This window comes from Rattus norvegicus, chromosome 2 (genome assembly GCF_036323735.1).
Source record: "Rattus norvegicus strain BN/NHsdMcwi chromosome 2, GRCr8, whole genome shotgun sequence".
NCBI lineage: Eukaryota > Metazoa > Chordata > Mammalia > Rodentia > Muridae > Rattus > Rattus norvegicus.
The window spans coordinates 150380603-150400600 of record NC_086020.1 but is presented as its reverse complement, the minus strand read 5'-3'; the positions used below and the strand labels follow the sequence as shown (position 1 = coordinate 150400600).

Genomic DNA, 19998 nt, shown 5'->3' with positions numbered 1-19998 from the left:
AATTTAAAATTATCAGAGCCACCATTGGCACACTCTAATTGGGAGGAAAAAAGTATGCAGAGAGCCAAAAGAACAGAGATGATAAGACACTAAGCATTCTGTGTGTCCCTCAAAAGTCAGGCTCAGATCCTCTGTCCTCAGGGGGTCATAATAATCCTCTCCTACCTCAGTTCATTCTGCCTTCTCTTTCCTAAGTTAGAGTTTTACTATGTGCCCCAGATTCATCTTAAGCTTACTATCCTCCATTCACATTCCTCTAGGAAACTGGTAAGAAGGCTATCATGTCTAGCTCTCCTTACTAATTAGTACTCTTTTCCCTCACCCTACCACCAATTTTACTGTAATGTTTGCATACTTTATCTTGTCATTTCTATGAAGTAATAGTAATACTGTATTAATTATGTTTCTGTTTCTATGCTAAAATACCGTGAGTACGACAATTTATAGGAGAGTTCATTTGGGCTTATGGTTCCAAAGGGGTAAGTGTCCATCAGTGAAGGAAAGTGGCAGGTATAGCAACTGGAGTAGCAGCTGGAGAGATCACATCTTGAACTGTAGAAGCATGAAACAGAGAGAACAATCTAGAGATGGTTTGAGTCCTTAATTCTCAAAGCCTGCTGCCAATGACATATTTCCCCAGCAGGACCAAACCTCCTAAACCTCCCATCTAGAGCCACCAACTGAGGACAAAGTATTCAGATACATGAGCCTATTGGGAGAGCATTTGAACTACCTCAGCTCTCATTTCTTAATGTGTAAAAGTTGGGCCTTATAAACCACCTTTCTTCCAGGATATTGGAATAATGACTGCTGGTAAAACTGACCAATCACTAGCCAGCTAGAGGCCTAGATAGGTCTTGAAATTGGATGTTTTATGTGGTGGGATAGAATCTGATTCCAACCTTTGTCATGGTCATTTATTGGCGTTTTGGCATCAGGCAGGGTCTTCACTCCTTAGAATTTGTTTCCTCTATTCCTAACAGAATGGCAATTATGAACCTCCACTAACATCATAGTGGTCTTATTAGGAATAAGTGAGATAATACATAGCACTGGATGCACAGCACACCTCTAGGAAGCTCAACCCAACCTGTAAACATATCAAATGCCCAGGCCTATCCCAAGAGATTCTGATTTGATTGGCATATGCTGCAGCTAATGCTTAATGTATTGAAGAATGTCTTTCTGTGAGTCTTTTACATAGCAAGTGTAAGAATGATGAATAAGCCTTGTTAGATGGCGATACTCTTTATACACAAAGGCCAGCATTTATTGTGACATATGAATTTTGTCCCCAAATATCCAGAAAATTATCGTATCATCTAACAATGATGGAACAGAGTCAGTGTTTCTTTTTAAAAATAAAGTCTATTAAAAACCATGTTGGAGGGTCACTTCTGATCTTGTATTCAAATAGAAAACTTTACATGTTATATGGCACTAAATGTAATGTTTTGTAGTTTGTATTATTTTTCCCATGGAATAGCATTAAATACAATTAACAAAATTATATTGTAATACATTCTGATTTGTATTTCATTTGCTTATCAGGGCTAAAAATCTTGGAACAGAACAATTATTGTATAGGAAATAGACCTAATTAAAAAGAAAAATGTTAGGTGGAATGTTTTCATTCCACAAAAAGGTAAACAAAAAAGGTCATGCCATTTAAAGATTTACTTACTAATTTCTTTCTTTGACCCAAATCTCAAATATATTTATCTACTTGCATTGTGCATATAAAGCTTGCAGACAATTTCTGAAATATTTTTGATGATCAATTAGTTTATACTAAGCTTTAGAACAATCTTATCTTCTCTATGGGAGTGAGTAGGTCAAGGGAAGGGGATGGAGCGTGGGATGGGGATCAATGTACTTCACACTGTTTGCTATTCAGTAGAAAAACTCTTGCCTTGGGCTGAGCTCCCCATGGTTGTTGTGAATTCAGATATTCCTAGGTTGTTTGTTTTGAAGGCCTGTGAATGACAAGGGGTAGCTCTCAAAATGAAGCCATTCCCTATGAAGAGCTATTATATTTCATACATAAACCTCATTTTGAAAATTCAATCTCTACTAAGACAGTGAAATGGCAGCCCCTTGGCCCCCTGTAATCATTCTAAAAGCTTTTCAGAAACCCTGGAACTTTGATTGAAAGAAAATAACATTTACACAAAGAGCTCAGCTGTTTTATAGGAAAATGCTCTTTTAGATTCAAGAAAGGCTACTCCATGACCTTCTGGAAAATCACAAAGCCAGTTAGTGGCTGGCCTGGGACAAGAGCCCTTCTTGCCCTTCTCCTGACACTTTTCTCTGTGGGCAGCTGCAGTGCTGGATAACTGTACTGCCCGGCACCTACCCTACCAGAATAGGCTTTTGGATTGTGTTGAGGATTCTACAGATAAGCTTTCTACTTCCCTTGCAATGATTTAAGGAAATGTCCCTCTCTTTCCTATTTAGGCCACTGCCTGTATTATTGGTTTTTTTGTTTTTTGTTTGTTTGTTTTTTGTTTTGTTTTTGTTTTTTGCATGGAAATGATATTGTTTTCAGCAGCCAATCTCTTTCAGTGACTGAGATTTACTCCAATCTGTGAAGCCTGGGAAGAAATTCACTCATTTTTTTCATGTTCTTTTTGACTGAAAAGGGGCTCCTTGCAAAGGTCAGAGATTTCTGCTGTTACTGTTTATTTTCTATTGCCTGCTAATGTAGTGTGATGGTCAGCTTATCAGAATAAAAGTAGGGTTCGGTCATGATCTTGTGTGTTCAAATCTGTCTCAAGGTGACTACTGGAATAGAGATGGCTTTGCTTTTTGGCAAAGGACAAAGATAGGAAATTAATTTAAGTGCAAAAACAGGCAGATGCACAGACCTGCAGATGTGTGTAGACTTTATGAGTGTGCATAGATATGTATTTGCTTTTCTTTCACCTTTGTATCCTTGCTAACTCAATTGTAATTTTACATATGTAGGATATTAACAGATGACTACTTCTTTCCTAATGGAGTCCCTTGCTGACAGACAGCTAAGGGGTGCCATTTTTATTTAGCTTAAGCTTGTGTTTCTCTCTTCTGACAATGGGAGCATACTATACAACCATAACTATACAGAACATTCTTTCTTCCTGCCCCCATGCACACACACACACGTGTGTGTGTGTGTGTGTGTGTGTGTGTGTGTGTGTGTGTGTGTTATAGGGTCTCATGCCATGGCCTTAGCTTCTTTATGTAGCTGAGAATGACGTTAATCCTCTTGCATCTGCCTCCGAAGTACTAGGATTACAGACATGTGCCACAATGCTCAGCTTAGCTAACTTTATTTTTTTTGTAGCGCACCCCCCTCTCTAACACAAAGTTAACATACATTGCTTCTTTTCATGTTTCCTTTTTCCTGTCTCCTAGAGGTTACTTCATACCAGTTCATAATGAGTCCTATACTTGCACAGTGCTCTATTATGTCCATGATATGTATCCAGCAGTTCCTGTTCAGGGTCATTTTTCCCTGTCATTGAAAGACTTTAGTGTGATCTGGGTTGACATGGAGAAGGACAACAAGTCAAAGCACAACACTATTGGAAACATTATGCTATGGGAAAGAAGCTGTGCACCAGTAAAACTGAAGTCCTTGTGTATAAAATGTACAGGGAAGAATGAGTCACAAGTCAGGATGGTGGTTGTTAGTGTATGAAAGTGGGGAATGACTCTAATGGTCTGAGATTTCTTCTTGGGATGATAGAAATGTTTTTTAAAATTAATTATTTCTAGGTATGTTGTGCTTAGGAGGAAGAGTCAGGTAGATCCCTTCAGTTTGAGGCCAGCCTGATCTCCGTGGTGATTTTCAGTCCAGACAGGATTATGTGGTGAGAGCTTGTCTCAAAAAAGCAGAATAAAATTATTAGATAGCTGCACATTCTGCATATATAAAAATCACTGAATGACATATTTAAAACAGGCAAATTTTATCACAAATGCCATACCTCAATAGAGCTCTTAGAATTACTGATAATTCTTTGAAAACTTCCACTTAATCATACATTTTCATGAATATATTAACGCTGTATATGTGAATATTTTCTTGTTACTACTGTGTGATGAGGATGGTATAGGTGAATGTGGGCATCTTTGGCCCAGTGTACATCTGGAGTTCAGAGGCAACTTTCAGCAGTCACTTCATTCATTCAAGTGAGATTAGAGTTAGGTCGCCATACTTGTAAACAAGCACTTTGAAAGTATTTTAGATATATTATTTGATAACTTCATACATGTATACAATGCATCTCGATCTATTCAACTTCTTGTCTCCCCTCCAGTCCTCCCCCGAGAACTTCTCCATCAGCATATCTCTCTCCCAACTTTATGCCTTTAAGAAATTGTCACCATCATCATCATCATCATTGGTGTTGTTTTAACTCACCAAAACCAATTAGAGCTGCCATGGGTGTAGGATCTCACTGGGGCACGGGCAACCTACCAGACCCTCTTAAAAGAGTAGCTCTTCTTGTCTCAGTAGTCATCAGCTCCCAGCAGCTTCTCAGTTTTTCTTGTTCCCTCTGTCATCCATGTTGGGAGTTTTAAATGGCATTGCCTTATGTCACCACCACCACTAGGAGTTTGTGAGTGTCACATGCAGAAGACAACATTTCTTTGCACACCTCCTCATGCTCTTGCTCCTACATTCTTTCTGCTGTGCTCTCTGAGCCTTAGGGTCTGGGTGCTTGGATATAGATAATCCATCTACAGCTGAGCACCCTGAGTCTTTATTCTCAGCCCTTTGACCAGTTATGAGTCTCTACATTAACGACTACCTAATATAATAAATTTCTCTGACCAAGGTTAAGAACAGCACAAATCTATGGATACAAACATAAATATCTAGAAGGCAGTTTGACAACTTGAGTATTTAGCAAAACAACAATAGGAAGTCTCCCCTTCCCTCCCTTCCACCCCAGTTAAGGCCTATGGCCCCTCTAAGTGTTTTGATCATTTTTATAGTGCCAAGCAATATTGCCCTTTTGTGTAGTAGCACTCATATCTAACCAAGATAACTGTTGATTACCTCCATGAACCATCTTCCCATCTTGCATTGCAGATCCAAATTGAGGCATAGGGGGTCAAGTGCTAGGTAAGACCAGTGATGTCTTTCTCTCCACCAGTATCCTCCATAGTGTCTTGTAGCATTATGAAAGCTAGCCAGCAAGGAGAGAGTTTCCTGGCTAGTTCCAAATTGATTTCTCTATATCCTAAAACATAAATGTGTGGTGTCTTCAGTGTTGTGTTGATGCCTCTGGGACACCTCCTACCCCCTCCCTCACTGGCCAATAATTTGTAGAAAGTAACCAGTGCCTGGCACTTAGAGTTTCATTTAATAACCCATGCCTTCTGAGAGCAGCATCACTCACCCATATGGGGTAATACTGTTCAAACTGCTTTTAAAAAATGTTTTTAATTAGCTTACAAAACTAGTGTGTTTTTATAAGGGTTCTTTATACATCCTTTAGTTGGTTAATCTGAGTTCCTTTCTTTCTTTGCCTCAGTTCTCACTGTCCCTCCCTGTTTGTTCATAACGTGTCCCGCTGTCTCCTCTACTATATATTTTTCCTTTAGTTACAAGATCATAGGTTCCCACATAGCTCTTTCATATACTTCATTTTTGTTAATCTTACCCTTTCCAATCATTCCACTGGACACGTTCTTTAACAATTCCCTGTCCCAGCTCTCTAGCATGTCTCCTCAACACAGATCACAATGGATTCTTTTTTTTTTTTTTTTTTGGTTCTTTTTTTTTTCGGAGCTGGGGACCGAACCCAGGGCCTTGCGCTTCCTAGGTAAGCGCTCTACCACTGAGCTAAATCCCCAGCCCCCACAATGGATTCTTTTAAAGAACACTTTTATCCTTTGAGAATTTCATACTGTGAATTTTGATTGTGTTCATCACCTTCCCCCAACTCCTACTGGATCCACCGTTCACCTCCTTAACCCATTGAGTTCAGTGTGTATCCGCCTGCTTGGGTGTCGGTCTGTGTGGTTAATATACCAGATATCATACCATGAAAGAAAATTATTTGTCCCTTTCCTGATAGCTGCCAAATGCCAAATGCCAAATACCCACCTCAGTTAGAGGTGGGACTTCGGAGTCCCCTCTCTTGGGGTTTTGTCTGACTTGAGCTTGTGCAGTCTTTGCATGGTTTCATAATCACCGTGGGTTTGTGTGTTTAGCTGCTCTGTTGTGAGTGCTAAGGCCCAAGCTGATCTCAAATTCAAAATTTCTCTACCTCCTAATTGGTGGACTTATAGGCATGCATTGCCACATCTGGATAGAAGTAGTATTTATTTACTTACACACACACACACACACACACACACACACACACACACACACACACACACACACCATCTGCTCTGTGATTTGGAAACCCTTAGGGAAATTTTCTGTATTTTAAACTAATTGTTCCATCAAAGATTTATTTAATGCTTTAAAAGGTTATTATGCTTTTCATTTTATAACTGAGACTTTGTGAGAGTTTCAAAACTCTTAATTATGTAATAAAGTTAAGACAGTCCTCCACTCATATGTTCTGCTCTTTAAATATTTATGCAATTGGTAGGCAGTCATTAAGATGATAATTATAAAGTCTGTAGAAACATGGAAAGCTGCTTTATGATACAAATGCAAAAGCAGAGTGCCAATGGCTTAAGTACTCTGATTTCAACCGGAAGAGCAAGTTTATGCTTATGGATTTAGCAGATAAAAACAGTGTGCAAGGGGCCTTGGGTATTTCTCATTCAATATCCTTGCATGTTCCTGGATTGTAGCCAAATAAACTTGTTTTCTAACTCTACTGTTTAAAACTCTACTGTGTAGGATCAAAGAGATTTTTGCATACATTGTTAGCTCCCTCAGTTTATAGTCTGAGTTTTGTGACCATTTGTGGGGAATCTCCAGCAGAGGACATAACTCTCCTGGGGCTGCAGCCATTGTTTACCCCCAGTAAAGGCTTTGTGTTCTTTTGGCTTCCCTGCCATTTGTGGCTCAATCTTTCTCTGTCTCTCTGTCTCTGTCTCTGTCTCTGTCTCTCTGTCTCTCTGTCTCTCTCTGTCTCTCTCTCTGTCTCTCTCTGACTTTCTGTCTCTCTCTCTCTCCTCACTTCTCTTTCTTCTACTTTCCTCTCTCTTTAAGATCTAATTTTTTATTTGTGCGTGTGTGCATGAGTGTGTGTGTGTGTGTGTGTGTGTGTGTGTGTGTGTGTACCAGCCACATGTGTTCATGTGCCTTCAGAGACCAGAGAAGGCTATTAGACCCCTTGGCACTGGAGTTATGGGCACATATGAGCTGCCTGACATGGGTTCTGAGATCCAAATATAGGTCTTTTGGAAGAGCAAGCTGCAAGTGCTCTGAACCTGTTAGCTATGTCTCCTGCCCGTGTGAAGTCTCTTAAATCCACTTTCAGTTCTCTTCCAATCTAGCATGAGTAGAGGCTGACTTTTATGTGTAAGGGACTGAAAGTCACTAAAGGAAGACCCTCGATTCAGATAGTATTCAAACACAAAGAGAATTTATTCTGCAGGAACAACCGCAAGCAGCAGCCAACCATTCTCCAAAATGGGGACCCCAGACAGAGGGGTTCCTCTTCCACTGGGAGAACTCTCTAGAAGAATTAGGTATCTAAAACTTCATTGATGGGTTCTAAGGGTCACAGGTGATCAATGGTCTGCATTCCTTGTCATAAATGTTTAACCATAGGAGGACATAGGGCTGCCCAGTACAGATGGCCCATCCTGAGATATTTCCCCATTTTTGTGGTTATCCCCAGGCTGTTCTTTGGGAGGGGGGGTTTAGGACCTTGTTTCTGGTCTTTATGATTTGTTCCTGGAGCTGGTGCCTTATGGTCTTCTTTTCGAAATCAGGCCTGGTCCTTAAATGGAGACAAATGGGGTTTATGTTGTCCATTCATATGTAGGGTGGTAACTGTCCTACCCATCTTTACTAAAAGCAGAACATGAAGATTGGCTTATGTTGACACAAATAATTTTGATAAGACTGGGAGAATATTTTGTATTCATCATTGGTTACTTTTGCTAACTACAATGTGTTACAAGTAATGACTTAGTGTCCTTATTTGCTTAGCTTTGTGCCTGCAAATGGCCGTCAGGTTTAAGGGCTGAGAAAGGTGGACTCCATCCATGGCTCTTAAAACTTGACTGGACTGTTCCTGTCTGCTTAACTTTAACCAAGTCACTTTTCTGGTGATAGGAAACAATCAGGGAGGTAGCAGAAAGCAGATGCACAAGCAATTTAGGTTTTCCGTTATTCAGACTCTGACGACCAAATATCTTGTAATCACATGCGTATGTCCACTGCAGCAGACGACTTGAAGTCTTAGGTCATGTGATACCCAAGGCTGAGTAGGTAAATAAATGTGCAGTTAGATGAACATTCAATATATTGTGCCGATATAGCCTTACTGAGTGACTGAATTCAATTGTTCCAAAATGTTGAAGTTATCTTGGTGATACTTGTCAACGGGAAGAGAACATTTGTGAAATAAAGTGACTCTATTTGCTCTTGACCCCCTGTGCCATTCCTGCTGAAGTGTGGAGGTGGAAGTCCCCTTTTAGGACAGAGAGAGAGAAGGAACAAAGGGGAAGTGTGTTATCTTTATTTTCTGTAGTGAGTGCCAGAGACAAAGCTTCTCAAAAGGTGGGAGTTATCTTAACTAGGGTTTTAGGAATTTCAACCCGTGCTTGGTTGGTCCATTTGTTTTGGGTTTGGGGCAAGACAGCATATCATGGTAGGCATGCGCAGCAGGATGAAACTGCACACATTGTAATCCATGGAGTGCAAAGGAAGAGATGGGGACCTACAGACCTCTTTAGGGCCATGTCCTCAATGACCTGCTAGGCCCCTCCTCTCAGAGGTTCCTCTAGCAACACCCCAGTAATTGCTTGAGATTGACAACCAAGGCTTTAACACATGAGCTCTCTCCACCCCTCTTCGTGGTGCATGTGTGTGCATGTGTGCGTGCATGCGTGTGTAACTTACCTAAACAATGGCAAATAAATGGTATGAAGACAGTAGACACTGATTCAGATGCACACACAGTCCTCGCTGTCAGGTGTGAGGATGGTTCGGTAATTAAATACATTAAATTAAAATTTCACTTTGGTTTGAACAATGTATTTTCTATCTCCAAAGAGACAGACTTCTGAACTGAATTATGTGAGTCTGGCTAATCATCTGCTCAGAAATAGCTGATGATTGTTGCCTGTGAATCAAAAATCTCATTCTACCACCACCCCAGCCTCATGCAGACAGCCTTATCTACTGCTTGCCTTCTGAGTGAGTGACTCTGCCGAAGGTTTGATACTTTTAACTTTCTTGCCCCTTAGTCTTCATTGATGCTCTCTGAGACCACTGTCTCCCCAGTCCAGCCCACTCTACTTTTCCATGGCTTGCACAGCATTCCTGTTTTAATTCTGACTTGACCTTTGTGTTCAAAGATTTTAAAGATAGTTGCTTATGTGTTTATAATATGCCAGGCAGTTTTCAGTATTACACACACAGATTAGTTCATAATTTGAGAGGTAAATGTTAGGATTATACATCATATAGAGAAGAAAGCCTGGGGCATAGGAGCATCATACTGAAGTCACACAAGTACTGGGTGTCAGAGCTGTGCTACAATCCATTTTTGGGCAGATGCCATTGGTGTTCCTATCCATGGATCTGAATAACACTACCAAATAACTTCCCGAATGTTCCATATTGCTGAAATTTGAATGGTTGAAGCCAAAGCCTCTGCCTCCTGTGCTACAGATATCTCATGACAGCCCTGTGTTCAGGACAGGAGTTTGCTCTGGAAGCCTGTGTGAGTGGACATAATCCGTGATCAGCATCACTGCCATTAGAGAACCCCTCAGAGAGGCTCTTCTCAGGCTGTATTGGTTCTTTTGACTTGATGGCCTTGTTTTGATCCTTTGAAAAGCCTCACTTTTCTGACTGTTTAACTCCTGATGTGAAGTGGTCAATATGTGAACTGAGGTAACATGCAGGAGTCCCAGTCTATGATCCCTGGCATGCTAGAAACGTTACCCACCATGGATATACCACTCTCCCTGTCGCCAAAGCGAGAGGTTGCCTCAGAACCTTCCCTTCCACCATCTGGCCCCTTCGTTCCACATTGCCACAGTAACAGAAAGCCAAATTAACCAAATTGACCAAATTAACAGAAAGCCTCCAGAACGTGAGCCAAAATGTGACTTTTTCAGCCAATACCTATCTTCCTGTCTTTTCTGAAATCCCCGACGCTAAGGCAGTTTCACCAGGTCGTTAAGCTGGAACATGTCCACTCTACCAAATCAAAAGCTGATGTTACATGTTCCAGCAATTTGTAAATATTTTTTTCTACCTGAAATGCAGCCTTCTTTTGGCAGGTTTCACCATTTTTCACTGTGAGTTAACTTTATGGTGCATTACCACAGCCAGAACAGTACACATACTGAAAAATATCACAAAACCATTGCGTACAAATCAGCAAGGTGTTTGTTGCAGCACACTATTGAACAAATCATCAAAGATGGCTACCCTTGGGACGCAGCAGAATCGGCTGCTGCTGCTCCTCATCATAAAACAATAGTAGATTTCTGGGCTGCTAGATTGCTACAGTTAGGTAACTTCTAAATAAGTTTATTATTTTATCAGTACAGAGTTCATTACATTTCTTAGTTCTCGCACAGGTGGGTACAGAAGTACTATCAAAACTTTTAATAGGCTTTAAATTTTGTGTGACTTGAATTTTTTTTTTTGGTTCTTTTTTTCGGAGCTGGGGACCGAACCCAGGGCCTTGTGCTTCCTAGGGAAGCGCTCTACCACTGAGCTAAATCCCCAACCCCTGTGTGACTTGAATTTTTAATATTTCTATAAAATGTTTAACTTAAATTTATGTGTAACTTCAGATATCAGATATGATGTTAATGTTGCAACTTGGGTGTGTGTCAATAGTGGGTCCTGAACGGAACTGGCTCCTTACAGAGAAGAATACAATTTTGCTTGAGGGCTAAAACATAAACCCAAACACAATAGGTGCAATATCCAGATAAACACTGCAAATAAAATTTGTTCTGGCAAATTCAAACAAAGCAAAGCAAAACAAAACAAAAGAGTTTTTTAGCTTTTATTGCTACAATGGATGGCACTTGATGGCAGGTAGACTTAACTGATTTCTGTGAACCCCAACCGCAAGTTTTGTGGTTTGCTTTATGGCTTGCAGTTTAAATTTCTGTGCGTTCTTTCCTTTTTTTTCCTCATCTTCTCCTCCCACTCTGCTCTCCACCCCAAAGACGGATGAGCCCACACTTGACCTTCACATTGCTGCTGAAGGGGTTTTTTGTTATTGCTGTTGTTTTGTTTTGTTTCTTTTTTGTTTTTGTTTTGTTTAGTCATTTAAAACAATTCACTTCTCATGGCATCTGCTTGACGAAGCAAACACTCAGCTAGATATGTCAAGTACTCTATTTCTGGCTAATAAAATGAAAAGGAATATTTTGAAAAATCTTGCAGAAGTCAGGAGATGATGTAGTCCTTTGCCATTTTTAGTGCAAGAAACATGACAGCTGTGACCTCTTGGGGAGACCAATCAGATTCATACCGCAGAGCTCAGTTGTCAAAATGACCCAAGCCAGTTTACTCACTCATCCACTTGAGCTTCGAGTTCCTTCAGAAAAAGTCCATTTGCTCTAAGCTTAAGTTAGGTGCTGGTTCCATGGACGGGTGATTGACAGGCCACCAAAGATGCACAAAATCAGTGTGGAGTGTCTCTAGAGAAAAAGTAGGCCAGCTTTACTGTACCTGGGGAAATGAGGAAATCAACAGATGCCTATTTCCAGGAATATTGATCTCAATACACACCGGGTATAAATGAGAGATTGAAGGTAGATGTAAGTGGTTAGACTATTAACTAAATTAACTTTGCAAGTTATTCTTCCTCTAGACGGAAAATCTCAGCAGCTTACATTCAACAACGCTTGTGAAAACTTGTTTATTGATTACATAAAACATGTATTCAACTTACCAAACACATAAAATAGCATGAACACACATGGAATCATCATTTAACAACTGGCCTTGTGTAATCTTGGTTTTTTTTTTTTTTTTTTTTTGGTTGCATTTTAGAGCATCTTAATGGGTGGTTTATATAGTTGGTTGTATGAAAGCTTACAAGATTTCATGCTTGAAAACTATCTTTAGAAATATAACTCTATCAATTCTTCATTAGTCTTATGCAGACAGAAAGAAAAACAACCAACAAAAGATAGATTTGTGCAAGAGCAATATGCTATTTATCAGGAAGTAGAATTCATTTCTGAAAGAGGCAAGGTTTTATGTTCACTTAATGTGCACGAGGTCCTTGCACAGAAAATGCTGGCAACAACCATAATTACCATCCAAGCCTAGTGTGATGGCTCATTTGTGTAACCTAGCACTTAGGAGACTGAGGCAAGAGGTTTCTGTGAGTTAAGGCCACAGTGAACTACACAAGAAGTTCAGGACAACGTACGCCACAGCCAGAGACTTGCGTGTCCCAAAACACCAAAAATTTACTTTTATTGTAAAGACTTTTACCGGTTTAAACTTGACCAATTCATTCCTTAACAAGTCTGTTTTCAGGTTACCTCTGCCAAGTGTGTTGTCTGATCCTTGGGGTCTTGGAATGGATCGGTATTTCTTTTGACTCTTCTGCATGCCAGTATGCACTTGCACTGTGTGCTGCTACAGCTGAATGTGCTCTGATCTCTTGCAGTTGAAAGATGCATGAGTGTAATGCAGTCCGGGACACAGATGATCAAGCTGAAGCGTGGCACCAAAGGTCTCGTTCGCCTCTTTTACCTGGATGAACACCGGACCCGCCTTCGATGGCGACCCTCTAGGAAGAGTGAGAAGGCAAAAAGTAAAACCAACCTTTGAATTCTTTGCTTTGGTTGACAGAATAGTCTTGTATGGGGACACATGGGTGCTGCTGGGCAGCAGGCTTTGTGGAAGCTTCCTATTTGTAGAACTGTCATACTATTACATGTTTTGGAGTCTGTTGATTATAAAACAATAAATGGCAATGAGTCCCCAGGGAATGGAAATCCATGAAGGCTTTCTTGTCCATAAACGCTAAAATGCTAATATTTCCCCTATATTGGAGATCCATCATGTTTTTACTTTAAATTGGGATATCAGGTTTCACAGCTTGAGACTTTTCCTGTAAAACTATAAATCCAAATGGACTCCAGAGAAGCAGAGCTAGTCGATGGGTAGCTACTTGGGTAGGCATAGGCAGATGAGATTTATTAGGGGAAATGACTTCTGTGTTTATAGAGGTTAAGCGCTGCTGTGGCGTATGTGCCCACTGTCAACAGGACAACGACAGAAATCAGTGGCATGGCTTAGCCCACGTCTCAGGGCCTATGACGAGGGGAGATCATGTGACCTCAGCTCTAGGTAAAAGCCTGAGCTTCCTCAGTGCTGTACATTCAAATATCATACTTCAAGGGCTCAAGACCACGAAGGTTTGATTCCATTGGGCACAAGAAGATAAGTGTCTGAGCTCCAGGAGGGAGAAAATTGACTTTTATCTTCTGACTTTTTGTTCTGTCTGAGCTGCTGCTGATTGGATGCTACCTATTCCTATTGGGTGACTGGGGCTCTTCCTTATTCAGGCCATTTGTTCCAATACCATTTTTCCATACTCTCCAAGATATACAGAGCAATGATGTTGTGTCTGGTATCTGGGTTACCTCTTAATCAAACATGCTGGCACTGCAACTATTATAGACACCTGGATTTAACACAGAGTTCATGTTGAATCCTCTGTGGTAGCTCTCAGCTCATTTCTTCCTGTTTTACATTAATGTCATTGGTTGAGAATCTCTCTGCCTTTCTGGTAGCCTATCACAGAGCCTTCTAACCCACCTTCATTTTACTAGCCTCCTCTGTCTTCATCAGACACAGAGACTCTATTTAAAGTATAATCTTACATTAAAAATAAGTATATTATCCTCTTTAACAAGGAACTCAGGACCAAGCATGGGATGGTTTGTTTCTGACTCTGTTCCCAGCAATGCTCTCAGCTCTGTCCCTGGTGCTGACAATGCAATCCACAGTAACATAAGCTCAGCTCCTCTGACATACACAATAAAATGTAAAATAGATAGGGACCCATCTCCCTCCTCACCTTCCTCCTCTATCTTCCTTCTCCTTCCCTTTCTCTTTCTCCTTTTCCTCTTCCTCCTCCTCCTCTTCTTCCTCCCAATAGTTTAGATCTGCTAGGACTTTTCCTGGGCTGGACATCAGCTGATTTCTCAGTAAGTCGCGAAGGGAATGAATTGATACCAAAGTACAACTGAAACCTGGACCTTGAGGCAGAATGAGGGATTGGGTAGAGAGCAGCCAATCGGATATGAAACATTTCAGATTCTTTCTTTAAAATACATAAGCAGCATGACTTTCTGCTAGACTTCCTGAATAATGTCACTCTCTGCCTGTTATCCCAGCCTCCCTGAGACCTAGCCTTTGTCTATCTCTTCACTTCGTCTCTCACCCTTCTGTCTCCTGAGCATTTTAGGTCCAATCCTTGCAGTGGGCCTAGTGTTTCTGTCTATCCTGCCCCCTCCTCCTGGGAGACACCTTGTTCCTTCCCACTTTTCCAAGCCGAGCTGTCTCAATATTTCCCCTGTGAGTCACATTAATCTACTTCCTATTTATTTTCTAACCACCTTAAATATTTGTCAAAAAATCCATTTAATTCTAGGTTTTGTGCACATTTCCCTACATGAATATGTAAATAAATTTGAAATATTTATTAGCCACCTTTTTCTACCAGTCTTCTTGCCCTGACAGGCACTTCTGTTTCTTTTCTATGAATCCCAGCATGCTATAAGAATGATTGCCTTGGGAAGACATTGTCAAGAATGCCCCAAAATGTAAATCGTTAGGAAATTTCTTTTGAAGCCAGTTTTGCACATTGGTTCTTAAAAGCATTACTTTCAGACAATGTTTTTTCTTTTTTAAAATGTTTTTAATAATTCTACATTTCTTGTTTCTTAATTATTTCCTATAAATGTCTCCACCTGCCATTTAATTGTATGTCTCACTTCCCTTACAGTACTTATTGATTCCATCTACAAAGTCACCGAGGGCAGGCAGTCTGAAATTTTCCACAGACAGGCTGAGGGGAACTTTGATCCCAGCTGCTGCTTTACCATCTACCATGGCAACCACATGGAGTCCCTGGACCTCATTACCTCCAACCCAGAGGAGGCACGCACCTGGATCACGGGCCTCAAGTATCTGATGGCTGGCATCAGTGATGAAGACTCCCTTGCCAAGAGGCAAAGGACCCATGACCAATATCCTTTATAGACCTTCATGTTTGAGTTGCTTATATGTGCCCAAGTGTTCAAGTATATATGTGTATGTGAGTGTGTGTGTGTATTTACATGTGTGTATGTTTACAAAGCGATGATTAGAAAGCACAGTGCTTCTTCACATAATTGCGACATATGAAGCATGTCTCCTTGCTGTCTGATTTTCTGTCTCTTGAGCTGTCCTCGTCCTTTTTTCTCTCATTCCCAGGGTATGAGTAATTAAAACCATGGAGACAAACATGTGTGAACTCAGTAGCACAATTCTAAAGAAAATGAATGTAGCTCTACAGTCAGAGAAGTCCCTACTGGACATGATTACATTTTTTTAGTGGCGCACTAATTTGAACTATAAGAAATCCTGACATGACACAAATTTGATTAATTTAACAAATACTTTTTGGGTTCTAATTATGTCATTTATGCCAAGCACCTCTCAGCTTTTCTCTCCTTTTGAAATTACAGCATGGGCTCCAAATGGTCCACACTACAGAGGAAGGGATTTCACTATATAGATTTACCCTCTATATAGTGATCTTTATGTGATCCACTCCCCGCTTTCTTTTTAAACATAAACACTATATTTTGTACATTTACTGTTTGAAAATTTCATACATGAGTACATTTTTGATTAAATCTTTCCTTCTATCATTCCCTATTTCATCCACAAACAACATGAATGCTTTTTTAAATCCACCGAGCCCATTTGGTGATGCTATTAAGTACTCTGATGTAGGGCTATCCACTGGCACATGAGTGACTTCTTAGGGCTGCATTTGAAGAAATCTAACTCTCTCTCCTCTCATAGCAATCACTTGCCAGTAGATCTTCAATTCAGGATGGCCTTTGTGTGTCCTTCTGCACTGGTATTTGCATTTCGGCTGGCTTTATCTTGTATACGACTTGTGCATTCAGTCATAGCCATTGCGAATTTACATGTGTAATGGCCCTGCCATGTCTGGAAAGCACTGATTCACAATCTTTCCACTTTCTTTTCTGATACCAGAGTAGAACCTTCCTGCTGGGTAAAGTTGATCATGTTCTGTGGTCTTTCTGACCTCAGTTTCCTTGCTTTAAAGTGAGGGTATTTGGCTAGTCCAGGTCTGTTTTCCTTCCTTATGCCTTAATGGTCTTAAAGTATATGTGTCCATGTCTTTGTAAGAGAAAATGTCACATCCTGGTGTCATTGTCTTCCTTGTCACTACCACCACCACTACCATCACCACCACCACTAACAATAACCACCACTACTAACAATAACCATCATGACCACCCACCATCAGCCACCATGGTCATCCTTATATACGGAAGTGAGGAGAAATTCATGCTCATTAATTCTATAGAGCTACACACAGGCTATTGTTGAAATAAAGGGCACAATCCGCCCAGGAGGGGATTTCAACAGTATGAATGCTAAGGTGATGAGCCATAGGTTTTCATCTCTATTCACAGCAGGTGGGAGTCTTTAATGACTTAAAACACCTCTGCCTTGGTATGGTCTATTGGTTTGACATTTGGTGAAACAAGAAACCAGAAAAACCCAAGTGAACAGCAATACTGAACAATGGGAACACTTTCTGGTACAGGCATCAAAAACCATGTTACTCTTAGTAAAGAGGTGCTTTCTCATGAGAGAGAGAGAGACAGAGACCTAAGATGGGCAGTTCCAGGATAGGGCTAATTCAATGGTTCAGTAATGTCAGCAGTGACCCAACTCCACATCCCTAACATGTAGGCTTGGTCCCTCAACTGGTTGGCAACCTCTTGGTCAAAGGAGGTATAGCATCTTCTGGTGGCAGTGCCAAACACAGTCCTGCCCAAGGGAACAGTATTTTACCTTACCAATGAGAGAGAGAAGAAGAAGGGGTGAAAGCCTGTGTAGAACCCTTTCCAGAGATGACTCCCATCATTGGGCAGAATTCCTATCGTAGGTCCATTCCTGCTTGAAGACTGCCATGATGCTATGGTAACACAAGGTGTATATTTTGATATTTGTCATATTAGAAACTAAATCAGAGCACTAATAAAAAATCAATTTGTTTAAAATCATAGTAATTTTTTGGTAGAATGGCAAATTCTATTTTTTCAGAGCAAAGCAGGAAAAACTTGAAGGATCCTGCTGCTTCATTGCCTCACACATCAGATGTAAGAAAGCATATGAGTTTCCATGTCCATTTTGTACTTAGCTTAATAACCAAAAGAAAACCCAGCCTCACACAGGTAGGATGGGAAACTTGGAAACTTTAATCAGAGACATTCAACAATGCACTCTGAGGATGGCTGGATTAAGTCAACAGTCACTGCTCTTCTCTTAGTGTCTGACCACCACTAGACCATATGATTCCTGGATACATTAATATAATCAAAGTTGTATATGACACAAGGAAAAGCAAGGGTCAGAGGGGAAACACTCAATTCCAGAAGCTGCGATTTGCCTGCCCTGTTGATTAGAACTCACTTGAGAATCTCAGAGCCTTTACCCTGCAGGTCAGAGTCCTTCTACTTTACGTAGACAGATAAGAGGTAGATACAGATGGTAGGATCCTCTCCTTGCTTTATTAGTCAGTGGGGTTCTGTTGTTGTTGTTGTTGTTGTTGTTGTTGTTATTGTTTTGCTTTGTTTTCTGTTGCTTGAAAGTATTTACATTTGAATTAATGTGGTGCCTAAGAAATTTCATATTCTCGAAACAGGTCATCGGGGAAGGAAGCACACCTGAACTGCCCAGGAGAGCTATTTTACAAGACGCTTAGAGACAGTTGGTATTTGCACCAGAATGGCAAGGAAGAGTAAAGAAGAAATTAATAGACAGTAGGAAAAACAGTAAAAAGTGGGTTGAACCAGGACACTGTTTTTTCAGAATTGACAAAGTTTTAAGTAGGACAATAATATTTTGCCATTACAATTTTAAACATTTTCTTGTGTTTGGGAGTGCATATTTGACACTGTATGTTCATACTAAGGTGGACGTTCATAGTGGCCAGAGGACAACACGAACGAATGAGTTACTTCTCTCCTACAATGTGGGTACCAGGGCTTGGACATCCAGTGTTGACAGCAAGGACCTTTGCCCATTGAGCCATATCTCCAGCTGTAGATTGGCATTCTTGATTGGACATATGTTTAATTAATGGAGGAGAAAGAATATAGGATGCTCAAGATTAAACTTCACTTAGGACTTAAACATTCACAAATCAATCATTATAACGAATCTTAGCTGGCTAAAGGAGAAAGTCCATCCACCTAAGGTGTGAACTGAGTCCTTCTTGCCCCATGGTTGAGCCATGTACTGTGCAGATTTGGGTGGATTCTGCCCTTTTGTATCATAGTCTGCGTCTATAGGATGGCAGTGCTCGTAGTGCTGGTGCCTGCTCACTGGAGGGTATGGAGAGCATCATTGGAGACTATGGAGAGTAAAGGAATTGACGTATTCACACAGTGAGCACTCCCCTGATAGGCTGCTTGCTACTGCAGTGTTGAAGGCTGGCAGCTTTCTTCCTGCTTCCTCTGGATAGATGAACTCAGAGATCTCAGCACCCTACCTCATGCAGAGATAATGGTGCCGGTGTATAACCTCACCTTTTACTCCATCAGCCTGTTCCCTGTTTCTTTCTCCACTCACTTTGTCCTGACACTGCGAAAGAAGTTGTCACCTGAGGGTGACCCCTTATGTGTACTATAAGTTAGAATGCGGGGGAGTGCTGTTCACCTCCTGAGTTGTCTAGGATTATGAGCTAAGCATGAGTTGAAGTGGTTGGCAACGTTAAGAGAAAGATGATGTACTTTATTTAACATTTGAGCTTCACCGTGCACGAGCAGAGAGCAGAGTGTTACTGGACCAGAGCTGTGCACATTCCTGCAGGTCTTGTTCTGCTGCCCCATGAGTGGAGAAAGCTGTGCCTGAGATGAGCTGTCTGCAAAGAGCAAAAGGTTGAGTGTCAGCCATTTCCCAGAATGTCTGCCTGCTGAAGCCGTGATGTGAAAGAATATGGTGTAATTGCATTCTCCTATGGTTTTGTTATGGAAAACGCCAACCATGGCATTTATTTCCTCTTTCTTCTGATTTTTTTCCATTGTAGAATGACTTGTTCTTCATAATATTGTGTGCGGTAGTGATTCATCAGTTCGGGGGTTTTCTGGGCACTGATATCTTGGTTACAAAGCACAGCTTTATCCAGGAGCCTTTCAGCTGTTTCTCTACATGCAACCTTACTGGAAATAATGAGTTTTCCTTTCACAGGTTGTCAAAGTTACCGGTGAGCTCATGGTTATCTAGTTGTGTTTCCTGATGCTGGAGAGGAAGAAACGGGCACTGAGAGGTGACACTGGCGACCCACTGTAATGGGGCTGTGTCATCAGTAGACTCGGGACCGATGTTTTTTTCTTGCTCTGACTCCATTCTGTTTGTGCTTCGACAATCCCTGTCCTCTGTAGCACTTGTCAAAGCCAGCAATGGATATGTGTAAAGCCTTGCAGCCCGGCCCCCATCCCAATGAGCTTTTATCTGCAGGATGTGCTTCTGCTGAGGACTGACTGTTCCTATCTCCTCCCAAGAGTTTCGTAGATCACTGTAGGACATGACTCACTGCTTTCTCATATGGC

At 40.9% G+C, this 19998-nt stretch overlaps 1 protein-coding gene across 13 annotated transcripts in view; it reads left to right on the top strand.

Annotated features, from left to right (window-relative positions):
* The window catches only part of Plch1 (phospholipase C, eta 1), a 215574-nt gene that overhangs the window by 113520 nt on the left and 82056 nt on the right, over positions 1-19998 (top strand). For 12 of the 13 annotated variants that reach the window (XM_063281791.1, XM_063281797.1, XM_063281796.1 and 9 more), the window contains 2 exons: positions 12792-12938; positions 15141-15386. In XM_063281791.1, the coding sequence (XP_063137861.1) occupies positions 12792-12938; positions 15141-15386 (393 nt within the window). Of the gene's footprint in view, positions 1-12791; positions 12939-15140; positions 15387-19998 lie in introns of those variants that run through there. The other variant, NM_001191707.1, reaches the window with a different exon arrangement.